At 40.8% G+C, this 13083-nt stretch overlaps 1 protein-coding gene and 1 non-coding gene across 2 annotated transcripts in view; one reads left to right on the top strand and one right to left on the bottom strand.

Moving 5' to 3' along the window:
* Positions 1-3813: 3813 nt before the first annotated feature.
* Positions 3814-3920, bottom strand: LOC131165195 (small nucleolar RNA R71). Its single transcript, XR_009139511.1, has one exon. It is a non-coding gene; the product is annotated as a small nucleolar RNA R71 (small nucleolar RNA).
* Positions 3921-5167: 1247 nt separating this feature from the next.
* LOC131163387 (uncharacterized) overlaps positions 5168-13083 on the top strand; it is a 39570-nt gene continuing 31654 nt past the window's right edge. The window contains exons 1-2 of the mRNA XM_058119982.1: positions 5168-5594; positions 9909-9980. Of these exons, the coding sequence (XP_057975965.1) occupies positions 5168-5594; positions 9909-9980 (499 nt within the window). The remainder of the gene's footprint in view (positions 5595-9908; positions 9981-13083) is intronic.

Below are 13083 nucleotides of genomic sequence, written 5' to 3'. Positions count from 1 at the left end.
TTTTATTTTTCTTTTTCTTTTCTTTTCTTTTCTTAGTTCGAGTTCCTACATCCTCCCCCCTTATAAAAATTTCGTCCTTGAAATTGCTAACTAACGCTTATCACAACTTTTGGAATTTAAAACCATTACTCAACTCTAGGAAGAGTCAGCTGCCACCTACATAGTGGCTCCATCCCAAGTTTATTAATTACCCTCACTTATGGTGGAGGAATACCGTGGTTATATATAAGCTTCTGGGAGATTACAAGTAGCTAATAGAACTCTCCCAAAAACCACTCACAACCTAAAACCAAAAACAAACAGTTTTAAACTAACAAACTCACTCTAAACAAATTCATATTCAAAAACCAAACACTTACTTGAACCGTCACCCTTACCTGACTAGTGTTGGGCCTCATTGAACAACTGTGGTACCTTTGACGTATTTCTTCTCTAATTCCCATGAAACTTCCTCAACTGCATGATTATGTCATAGTACTTTCACCAAAAAAAATTTCTTGGTACGTAGTTCCTGTTCCTTACGATCTAGAATTTGAACTGGCACTTCATCATATGATAAGGTATCTCTGACTTCAAAAAACTTGTAGCTTATCACGTGCGAAGGATATAGGATGTACTTTCTCAACATAGACACATTAAACATGTCATGAATCCTAGACAATGTCAGGGGTAATGCTATCTTGTAAGCAACCAGGCCAACCCTCTTCAATATCTCGAATGACCTAATATACCTAGGGCTTAACTTACCCTTATTTCCAAATCTCATAACTCCCTTCATCGGAGCAATCCTCAGAAATATCTTATCTCCTACCTCAAACTCCAGCTCTCGTCGACATATATCAGCGTAACCCCTCTGTCGACTCTGAGCTGTATTAACTCTTGCCCTAATGAGTCTGATTTTGTCAGAAGTCTGTTGTATAATTTCTGACCTCAAAATTTGTTGTTCACCAACCTCATCCCAATATAATAGAGATCAGCACATCCGACCATATAATGCTTTATACGGTGCCATCTCAATATTGGCTTGATAGCTATTATTGTAAGCAAACTCAACCAGTGGTAAATACAAGATCCAACTACCTCCGAAATTTAGCACACAAGCCCACAACATATCCTCTAATATCTGAATCATTCTCTCTAATTGTCCATTAGTCTGTGGGTGAAACACTGTGCTAAAGGTCAGTTGAGATCCCAAAGCTTTCTACAAACTCTCAAAAACTGGGAGGTGAACTGTGGGTCCCAATTTGAAATGATGGACACAGGTATGCCATGTAGTCTAACTATATCCTAAACATACAACTATGCCAGTCTATTCATGGAGAAGTTAATTTTAATCAGAACAAAATAGGCAGTCTTTGTTAGTTGGTCAACCACTACCTAGATGGCGTTTTGCCCATGGAGTACCGGTGGTAACCCCGTAACGAAGTCCATGGAAATGTGCTCCCACTTTGACGAGTCCCTAAAATGCATGATTTTAGACCCTCATTTACATTTTTTATCCTCATTTTATTATGTAATTGCCCAGAGTTATTATTGTTCAGAGTTATGTAAGGTTTGTTTGCCTTTTCAGGAAAAACAGGTTAAAACCATGGAGTTAGACATTACGAGAAGCCAAAGAAGATTTGGAGGACTCAAAGCTCTAATCAAATGCTCAACCAAGCTCCTGAAGCTTCAAATTATCAAGGGACAAGAAGACAATGCTCGACTATGTGGCGCAACAAGCAACAGACAGGGGCAACTTAGTCTTCCACTGCAAACTCTAAGGTTCAGACTGAGATCAAAATGCTGCAAGGTTCGACCAAGTCCTCAACCAAGTAACTCTCCAGGGTGACCACTTTGAGATACTGAAATAGAATTGAGAGTAGAAATACTGAGTGTCTCAACGAAGTGTTCGACTAAGAGACCTTAAGGGGAAACCACGTCGAGTTCTTGAGATTTCCTGAGGATCGAGATCCCACAAGCCTTGACCATCATCTCGACCAGCAAGACTCTGAGGTGTGACTTAGTCTAAGACATTAAAGATTGGAATTCTTAATTTCCCATGAGTCTTGACTAAGGCGCGCACAAGAATGACATAGGGGTGATTTGGTCAATAGTGACGATCTTCTGCGCGAGATTTGCTGCAAACTTTCCGAACTTGTAAAACAAACCTTGTAAACCCTAAAGCCTATAAGTATTCGCTAAGGACACAAACTTTGATTCCTATTTGGCCTCTTTTAGCTTAGTGACAGACCTAGAATGTCATTGAGAGCTAAGTTAGATTAGGAGGAGTGTAGATTTATGAGCGGTGCATGAAGTGTCCGACGGCTTGTGCCAACTGGCGGTGTTCATATGTTTTCCAGTGTATATTACATGGTCTTCTTTTGTACTTCCTGGCGTTAGTGACAGACGTGATGAATACAAAGGGATTATATTTTTACATGCTTTCTCCGTTATATGCTTTCAATTTACTGCTTTCTTTACTCGCTTTCGGTTTACTGTTGTGTGTGTGATGAAAGGTTGCAGATAAGGATAAGCACTACTACATTTCCATTAGGGGGAAATAGTTGGCCACGGATTCCCAGGAGGTGTATGTGATCGTTGAGATAGGGTATAATTTGGTTCCTGACCGTGCTTCGGAAGGTTGGTGCACCCTTGCTACCCTGTGCCCTCATACGTCCCTTTCCCACTTTGGCTTGAGATGTTTGGGTTAGTACTTCTATTGAAGCCTCAAGGAGCATAGTCAAAGGCATGGTGTCCAGCGCCTGATTTAGCCATCATCATCGCTTTGTAGGAGTAGGGTAACATAGAAATTTACTTGCTTTCCAGTTGTTGTTAATTAAATGCTTTTATTTAAATGTTTTTCAATAGTTGGATAGAAAACAACATAAAAAATCCCATCTTTTTACTTCTTTTCATAACAAGGTTTTAGTAAACTAATTTGGAAGAGGTCTCATAACTGCGCTTTAAGTCTCTGTGGATTGACACCTGACTTACCCACTTTCTACAGAACTTGGGATAGTTAGGTAGTATAAATTTTATCTTTGGTAGTTAAGGACCCAAACCTTGGCGAGCTTACCAAATTTTGGCGCTGTTACGGGGGACTTGGCTATGGTTATGAACTAACTTCTAATTTAGGGTATTGTTACCTTAATCTTTTGATTTGCTCTCCTTTTATTTTCACTTTCTTTGTTATTTTTTTTATTTTCTTTGTTTTTGTTTACTATTTCTAAAGTCTGAATCTTTGTGCTTAAAAGAGTGTATGTTTGGTCTACGTTCTTCGGAACCTGAGATAATTCCCATAGATCTTGAGATTGAAAAATCCTATAGGTCCCTTAGGAAACCTATCTCTAGTCCAGAGAAGGCTGAGTTGTTTGAACTGAAAGCCATGGTCGAAAATAACCCACTGGTTTTTGCTGAACAAATCCCGAAACCCCAAACTCCTTGCCTACCTATGGTAGGAGAGCAACCCCTTCAGCCTCTTACGGACTACTTTATGTCTAATCCATACACATCGTCGTCTTGCATCCGATTCCCAGATGTTCAAGTGGTGCAATTTGAGATCAAGACTTCAATCATCTTGATGCTGCCTAACTTTCATGGGAATTCAACTGAAAATCCTTATCAGCATCTAGAAGAGTTCTTGGAGATTTGCTCCACCATCCGCATACCTAATTTTAGTGGTGATGCCCTTCGTCTTAGGCTTTTTCCATTCTCTCTAAAGGATAAGGCCAAATATTGGTTGAAATCCTTTGAGCCAAACTCAGTGACCAACTGGGCCACCATGTAGCATGAATTCCTGAAAAAAGTACTTTCCAATTGGAAAGACTAACCAGCTGTGAAAGGCAATCACAAGTTTCACACAAACGGATGGGGAACTTTTCTTTGAGACATAAGAGCGCTTTAGGGACCTGCTCCGTAAATGCCCACATCATCAAGTTCCCAAGTGGCAATTAGTTCAAACTTTTTACAAAGGGTTAGTTGAGAGAGATAAGTCCATGGTAGATGCATCGTGCGGAGGTACTTTCCCCACAAAGCACGAGAATGAGGCCTGGGTTCTCTTTGAAAATTTAGTCGAAAATTCTTAGCAGCACATGGATGCTGCTCGTAAACTCCCCAATACACCAACATCTAAACCTAAGGGAGTTTACGAGTCAGCTGCAAACCATGACCTAGGCCCTACTCTACAAATCATATCTCAAAAACTTGATCAGTTCTTATCGCTACAACAACAACCGCAATTAATGGCGGGCCTAGAAGTTTGTACGATTTGCTCTGATCCTACGTGTATGTGTTATAATTGCCCACACGTGCTTTCCCAACTTGAGCTTATGCAGGAGAAAGTGAAGGCCACACACCATTTGTATGATCGGCCGTTAAACAACTACAACTCAAATACCTATAGTCTTGGATGGAAACAATATCCTAACTTCCCTTGGAGGCCGCAAGCTCCAGGCCTTCAAGCCCAAAGACCTCAACAAAACCGTAATGCTTCACTCCCTCGACCATGTCCAAATCTCCAAGATCCTCCCATTGCGGTGTAGAGGCACTCATTGTTTCAACAATATTCTCTTCAACAACCTAACCATGATTCCTTTCAAGAGACGGTGTTGAAAACCTTACAAAGCATTGAAGTTGATCACCAAGTAAAGCGGCAATTACTCCATTCTCACTTGCAATCCATAGCTACATTAGAGGCCGCTATGGGGCAACTAACTAGGTCAATTAGTAGGAGGAATGAAGGTGAGTTTCCAAGATAGCCGCAAACAATAACTAAGAGTCAATACGGAGTAGAATGTGAGATCATAGTAGAACCTTCATCATGTAAAGTACATGCCCAGGCGATAACCACTTTTAGGAGTGGTAGGGAGATTAACAATAGGGTCAGGGAGACAATAAATCAAGAAAAGGGTAAAGAGAAGAATAGGGTTGAACCTACAAAAGTAGGTGTCCTTCTTTCTCACAAGTCAAAGACAAACACTGAATCATCTACTTTGCCACAACATGAAACACTTCCCCACCATATTCCTACAACCCCGTACCCTGCAGCTCTCCATGCACCCTTTAAAACTAAGAAGGAGACCACTATTGAATCCATAATGGACACATTTAAGCAATTCAAGGTCAACATCCCTCTCTTAAATGCCATCAAGCAAATACATGCATATGCCAAATTCCTCAAGGACCTATGCATGCAAAAGCAAAAATCAAGGGTGCATATGAACAAGCAAGTCAAATTGATCGAGCATGCAAGCTTAATACTTTTAAGTCACCTCCTAAGCTAAAAGACCCTGGCGCTCCAACCATTTCATGTGTAATCGATAATTACACAATTGATAGGACCCTCTTGGACTTAGGAGCAAGCGTGAACCTTCTACCATACTTGATTTTCAAGCAATTTAATCTAGGAGAGCTGAAGCCCACCCCTGTAACATTAAGCTTTGTTGATCGTTCAGTGAAAAAACCCCAAGGTGTAATAGAGGACATCTTAGTTAAGTTTGACAAGTTTTACTATCTTGTTGACTTCATAGTCTTAGATATGGAACCCGCTGACCCAACTAAAGACCAGATCCCCGTCTTGTTAGGACGACCCTTTTTGGCCACAGCAAATGCCTGTATTTAATGTAGGACATGGATTATGGATGTGTCCTTTGGTAACATGCAATTTCGGCTGAATGTATTCCATGCATTTTAGTGTCCCCCTAAAGACGTCCACGACATGGACATCGATGTGATTGATGAATTTGTTGAGGATGTGGCTCCCTTGATCTTATGGAGGAATCCTTTAGGGGATATAATTCAACTTGAGAGCAACCCCTTAGCTGACCCGAATGACCTATATGAATAGATTTTCTCAATTCGTGATATAGTTTCTGAATTGGAAGGAAACATCTGGGTAGATGATACATGGTTCAAAGAAGAAATAGGGGACGACATGCTTGTTATTGAACCAAGATAATGGCGATATGCGCTTTCTAGGCATCTGGCTGAAAACGAAAAACTTAGCGCTACCAGAAGGTAACCTGTGGGTTTGTTATTTTCACAATAAGTCCTTATGAGGTACATAGTAGTAATCAAGTTACAAAAAAAAAACCTTGCAGTTTCAAAATACCGAGAGGGCAGACTGGGACACCGATCGGCACTGGTGCTAAGGCAACTTGGTCGAGGAAAGTGATAGTTAAAAAAAAACCACTTTTTCCCTCGCAATCCTTCATTTCTGAACTCCTCTCTCTCTCTCTCTCTCTCTCTCTCTCTCTCTCTCTCTCACAGTCGTACAGCATCGCACCCACTCGACCCACGTCGCTCATGCTCTATCCATCCCCCATGACCTCGATGGAACTCTGGTAACTACTCAAGAGACTCTCAGTTTGGGTGTGGTATCCTTGTACTTGGCTTCCGCTCCACATTACTCCTAGGGTTTTCTAGTGAGTAATACTTTCATCCCTTCATTCTTTGGTGTTTGAAAAATGCCTCGTCAACCAGTATCTAGGGATGTTTCCAAGAAAACTCAGTCATCCCATGCCACCATATGACGAAGAGCTCTTTTTCAACTAAGAGAGAAACCTTAGTTGTCAGGGTTTGAACACATGCCGCCCGCTTCAGCGATAGTGAGTGGTCGAATGGCTCAATTAGAATAAAAAAAGAGACGACGAGGAAGCCAAGCCCAGAAGATGACCCTCAATGACTATGATCTAAAGCCCATGTACGTATTTCAACTAGGGGAAACTTGTGCTCACCCACGTCGGAAGTTTTGTGTTGAAATCCTCGGGATGAGGAAGTTCGACCATTATATGACCCTGCCTACCATGACATGTCATCCACGATTGGTGTGGGAATTTTATACCAACATGGCAAACAACCCCACTACGGGGGTATGGCTCACCGCTGTGTAGGGCATTTCATTCGAGTTGACACTAACCATAATTGATAAAGTTAGGGGTAATGAAGAATTGGACACTACCCCGAGGGCACCTCTAGACTCCTCAGATGTGCACCACATCATCCACCATATGTTTCACGACCTTTATTATGACAATTCCCTTACTTAGAGAGGGACGTGTACAACAAGGAACTGCCTGCCCGACTATTTGCTACTCCTTGATCTCATTCTACAATGCAACATCTGTAGGTTTGGTCATTATTTTGAGAGACGTGACATTCACTAACAGGTATTATATGCGGTGCATCAGGGTATGGAGATTAATATCCCTGAGGCTATCTTTGAGGAAATGATTTTCTTCTATGAGCGACATGTGAATAATCCTCGTCTAAAGAAGCCGTCATCATCATCTGCACGTAGCAAGTCGGCGCGTGAATGAAAGCGACCTCTCATTCCTTATGCGCAGCTGATTACAACTATTTTAATGAGAAAGAAGATCCATTTAGGTAATCTTGATGAACATATTCACTCAGAGAAGTTACTACAAAAAAGACATGGGGCCAGATTTTGAGCTTGGTCGCTACGACACGATTAAAGGTGCATAAGTGGGCCCCCTTCGAAGGTGCCTCGGGGTTAGAACTACTAGTACCAAAATTCATTTATGACATCAAAGATGAGCCCCCATGATTACTAGTGCCCTCTCCTCACTGAGCTCCAAATAAGAAAAGGAGGGTAACAGATATATCCTCCACATCCACAGCTGCACCCCCTCCTCTAGAACCATCCCATGTTGTGCCTCCAACTAGGGAAGAATTGGATTGTATGCGCCATGATCTGGAGCTAGTTTGATATGAAATGGTAGATACACGAAGGGTGATGCACCGGGGTTTCCATGCTTTGTTTGAGATCTTGCATTTCATATCCCTGCAGGCAGTTGAATCTATTATCCTTTCTACATTTGCTACTACGGTGGAACAAAATGCCACCCCGGCTCACCCTCTTGCACCTGTTGCTTCTCTAGTTCATGCCCCATCTCTAGCAGCTTCCCCAAATAGACATTCACCCACTCATCAATCCCCTGCTACCTAGGTCGCATCTCCCGCTAGTTTAGATATCATGATTATGATTGGATCCTCTGGCGAGAAGGAAGAAGAGGCCTCTAGGCTAGCTATCGCAGTGGCCGAGGCTTACTCCCCCGTACAACTTAGTGTGACGGCGAAAATTACAACGTCATATAGTGAGCCCACACCTCCCTTGGAACCTACCCCACTGGTCCTAGTTATGACCACTGCCCTCATTTTACCAATAGACTTATCACGACTGCTAGCCCCACTACAAGTCCAACCACCTCCCATCATCTGGCGTTATAGTCAATCTAGGACTGTTTCCCCACCATTTGTAACGTCCCAGCGGTCTAAGTGGCCCCGGAGTGCTACTAATATACATAGCTTCTAAACCCTTACATATACAACTCGCCTAAACAAGGGAAAACAAGTGTTTCATACTAATCCGTATAAATATACACAACAAAATTACAAACATCATCTAATACATACCAAAGTTTCTAACTATTCTCCATATACATCCATACATAATTTAAAACATAATATATTACTACAATCCCCAAAAGAAAGACACTAACTAACATCTCACTAGCTTTGACAAGGACCGTCTGCTATCTAACTCTGCCCGGAAGAACGCTAGGCTCGATCTCTTGGAGGACCTGAAAATACATTTGTATGCTAGGGTGAGACACCTCTCAGTAAGATGGATTACATTATCATTAGTGTGTGGTTTACGTGAGATTTCGTGTTTACGTAATACTGTTAACATTAATCATTTAACTAGCATTTAAAACTGTACTAAAATGTATATATGAAAATACATGCTTTCATAATAACATAATGATGGCTCAGTATAGCCCTTTCTATAGTAAATGTGCCCATACATGACTAGAAGATATAGCCTAGTCTGTAGGATTAGCATCACCATGCCATCACATACACGTGCAACATACTTCCCTCTATGACGGGTTGTGCAGCCCGAAGGCTGGACTTAACAAATAGCCATCCGACTAATGCTAAGTCAAACATAAAGGAGTACGATGGTGCCTACTTAATCTGTACCCGAAGGTCACCAGAAGGCTGAGCTATCCATAATTACTTCATCGGGTGGAGTAACCTCATTAGTGCTTCTTTCGCACATGCTAGGCACCCATGACATACCTCTAGGAGTAACCTCTTTGCCTAAATAGCTGACAAAATTTATGGTGAGGAGCGCATGTACGACCTGACAAACTTATACTCCTGCTCCCTAGGAGGTTTGAACACTACCTATTTCCTGTGACAATCTATACTAGCATAACTGGAGGTTAGCCAATCCATCCCAAAAATGACATCAAATCCATGTATGTCAAACACTATTAAGTTAGCAGGTATCATTCTTCCCTAAATACCCACTGGATAATCTCTAATCACTTTTGTACATACCACTACTGTTCCTGTCGGTGTGACTATAGATAATTCAGTGTCTAATAACTGAGTTTCTAACACACACAATTTGATATACCCAAGAGACACGAAAGAGTGTGTTGCTCCTGAATCAAATAACACAACATCTTTATTTGAAAGCAATAAGATACTACCTGTCACCACGTCTCTCACATTTTCTGCGTCTCTCGGGGTGAGAGAATATACCTACGTCTAGGCGGTGTTCCTCTGTAGTTTCCTTGGGGTGTCTAATTCTCTCCTCGGTATTGATTAGGTGAGGTTGCATTGTTCAACAGGCCACTGCAGTCTCGTGCAACATGGCCAGGTCTATCGCACCGGTAACAGGTACCCAATCCACTATAGTGTTCCCCTAGATGCCTTTTATTACATTTATGACAAGTAGGGTATGATGGATTACTCTAAAATGCCCTATTTACCATATCTTGTCTCTGATCTCCACTATTACCATGCCTCCTCTAAGGACCCTTACTCGCACCTGCGTGAAAACTAGGAGGCATGGGCCTCTTTCTCTGATTCTGAATCTTTTCACTTCTTTGCAGACTCGTCTCTACCACAGTGGCTTTATCCATTAACTCCAAGAAATCCTGCACCAGAAATGCCACCACTTGATTGTAAATCCCCTATCTCAGGCCCTTCTCGAAGCTCTTGTTGGAATTGGTGTGATACCAAGAGGGGGGGTGAATTGGGTATTTAAAAATTCTTCCTAAGTTTAATCAAACAATCAGTATTTCGCAACCTAGGATCTATCTAAAACATATACCAATTCTATATATAAAGTACTAAGCAAATATATAAGCAAACAAAGCAATCTCAGTATATCTAACATTCAGAGCAACAAAAATTAACATACAAGTGCAGAATGTAAATTGCGGAAAATAAAACTGGAACCAGATATATTATCGAGGTTCGGCCAAAACTGCCTACGTCCTCGCCTCAAGCTCACAAGCAAGAGGATTCCACTAGTTGCTCACTTCATGGGTGGAGCGACACCGATTACAACACCTCACCAGGAAGGTGCACTTAATTCTCTTAACCGGGTCTAAACCAGTCCGGTGCTCTCCTAACCAAGTCAGAGCAATTCTAGACTATTCACAGGGCTAGTCTCTCTCTTCCGACCACCTGTCAGGAATACAATAGATAATAAATAAAATATTGCTTACAACTAGATGCTTCTTACACTAAGCAGATATGTACTAGAAATAAGCACAGTATGATAAATGAAACAAGTACATCAGCTCACACCAAGATGTGTATTCATATGTATATGTTTGAGTGAGTGAGATACTTGATCTTTGATTCTAGAAGGTGTATTCACAATATTAACAATCAAAGAATCTAAATAGCCCAAATCAAATATCTCAAAGATATTTTTAAATGACAACCACAATAGATATCTTGGGTTAAAAGCTTGCAAAGAAAATATCAAAGATAATATGCAAGCTTTCAAGTCTTGCAATTAGGATGCCAAGACTCATAAGCAAAGAAATGATTTTCCCAATCAATATTTATATATGAAATACTATGGGAATAATCACACTAGGAAAACTCTCAAAGAAGATTTTATCAAATATGTATTTGTGTGAGAGTATATGCCAAGGGAAATGATGTAAGATAACAGACACAATTACAACAATCAATTTCCCTACAACTTGTAGTTAATTTGCAAGTGAGGAGTTTTAATAAAATGATACTCTCTATTTCAAAATGGTTTTAGCAAAGAATATGAGAGAGAGTATGAAAAATTAGGCTTGAAAAAATGGAGTATGGGCAAATGAGAGTATAAAAAATTTGAGAGGATTTTTTTGAATCAATTTGCTAATCCCATGCCTAATTAGAGCAAATGGAGTGATATATACAATTTCTCCTTAAAAAATAACCGTTGGGACTCAAAGGGAATTTTTATAAAAGTTTAATTAGCATTTTTACCCTAATTACCGTAGTTAATTTTCATGAACCAAAGAGATTTGGTCGCTCGGTTCATAGGGTCGGTCGCCTAAATAGACACAAAGCTCATATTGGGTTCGGTTGGCTGAGAACAGGACCGATTGGCCGAGCCAAGGTAAAAACCAAACCTTTGTAGGTTCGGTCACTCGGTCTAGGATTCTGTCTGCCGGTTCTTGTTATTCGGTCACTTGGGGTTATTTTGACTTAGAGGTTCAGTCGGCTGGAGCTGGTAAAAAAAGACAGCTCTAAGGTTCGACCGACTGTGGACATTAAGTTCAAATATGGTTCGGTCGCCCAAGCCAAGTCAAAGAATTGACTTTTTACCTATTCGGTCGACCGGGGCATTTATAACACCCTTTGGTCGGTCGCCCGAAGATCTTTCAAAGTTAAGTTAGGTCTTGATTTTGATTAAAAAGACACCCTTATTCACATAGGTGTTACTTTTGAGTTTATAGGAGATTTTTCGTGAAATGCTTGGGGACCTAAGGTCAGTCTAAGGCCTAGGCTTTTAAATTAAGCCCAAAAAATATGTTGTTGGTCGACCAAAGTCTCTGTTAAATCCATTTTGGCCCTTGAACTTTTTCAACTCTGTGTGAATAAGCTGTGACATTTTATCTCAAGGGTATTGGTTCCTATAAGTCAATCTATGGTCATTGAGCATTCATACCTATCATGCATGCAGAGCATTATTACATACCATTTATATTATTACAGACCCAAAAATTAAATGCAATGCAAATGAAGATGAACACGTTTTCTTCTTTGCTCTTCATATTCCCCATGGAATATGCCAGGAGTATGTGCTCTTTAAGTTTCTTCTAGCTTCCATTCCCTTTATCTCATGTGCATGTTAAGATATAGACTTGTTCAAATATTAAATGCACACGTGAGATACATGTGTTTTTTCAGCATCAAAATAGGGATCAGATTAAAAAATTCAACACCTCTGTGCCTTCTTAGACTCATCTAGAACCATATATGGGGTGAAGCGAGACAGCTCAACGAACTTGGCTGTGAACTGCCAAGTGCCCTTAGGTCAAGTTTAAAAACTCCTCCGCCTTAGAATCTCTAGTGGAGGCAGGGAAGTACCTATCAAATAAGATCTCTTTGAAATGGTTACATGTTAGAGCTGCGGGTACTGGTCTCTGCTCCTTAAGTAGCTTCACAACTATCCATCAATGCTTGGCCTCTCGGTCATTTTAAATGTGGCGTAAAGGACCTTCTGCTCATTAGTGCAATGCAATTTGCTAGTATTTTCTTAATCTCCTGAACCCAATTATCTGCTATGATAGGGTTGACACCTCCCACAAAGGTTGGGGGATTCATACGGGTAAACTGTTCAATGGTACAACCCAGGTCAATCATGGGATAGTTCTGCCCCCTAGAACTTTGCATAATCTCGGCCATGAATTGCTAAGCAAAACCACGAAGCACTAATGTAGAATCAATGTCATCCTCGTTGGAAGCCCCCTCGTTGCTACTTCCTCTAGCGTTCACATTGTTATCCTTGGGATCCATCGTGAAGATAGGAAAAAATTGAATTTAGAATTCCAATATCTTAACATGATTGGTACAACCGTTAAACTAAGAAACCAATATAACATCCAAGTTCTCAATTTAAGGTTCATTCACACTGTTCAGACACAAAACTATCGACGGTTTTACAAAGACCTTTGAAATTGTCGATGAAAAACCTGAGATCTCGAGAGCCTATTTTGGAGGAAACCGTTGACGGTTTGTGGATACCACAGAAAATTGTCAACTATTTGG

The sequence above is a fragment of the Malania oleifera genome, chromosome 9 (genome assembly GCF_029873635.1).
Source record: "Malania oleifera isolate guangnan ecotype guangnan chromosome 9, ASM2987363v1, whole genome shotgun sequence".
In the NCBI taxonomy this organism is placed as follows: Eukaryota; Viridiplantae; Streptophyta; class Magnoliopsida; order Santalales; family Ximeniaceae; genus Malania; species Malania oleifera.
This window is presented reverse-complemented; position numbering and strand designations above follow the sequence as displayed.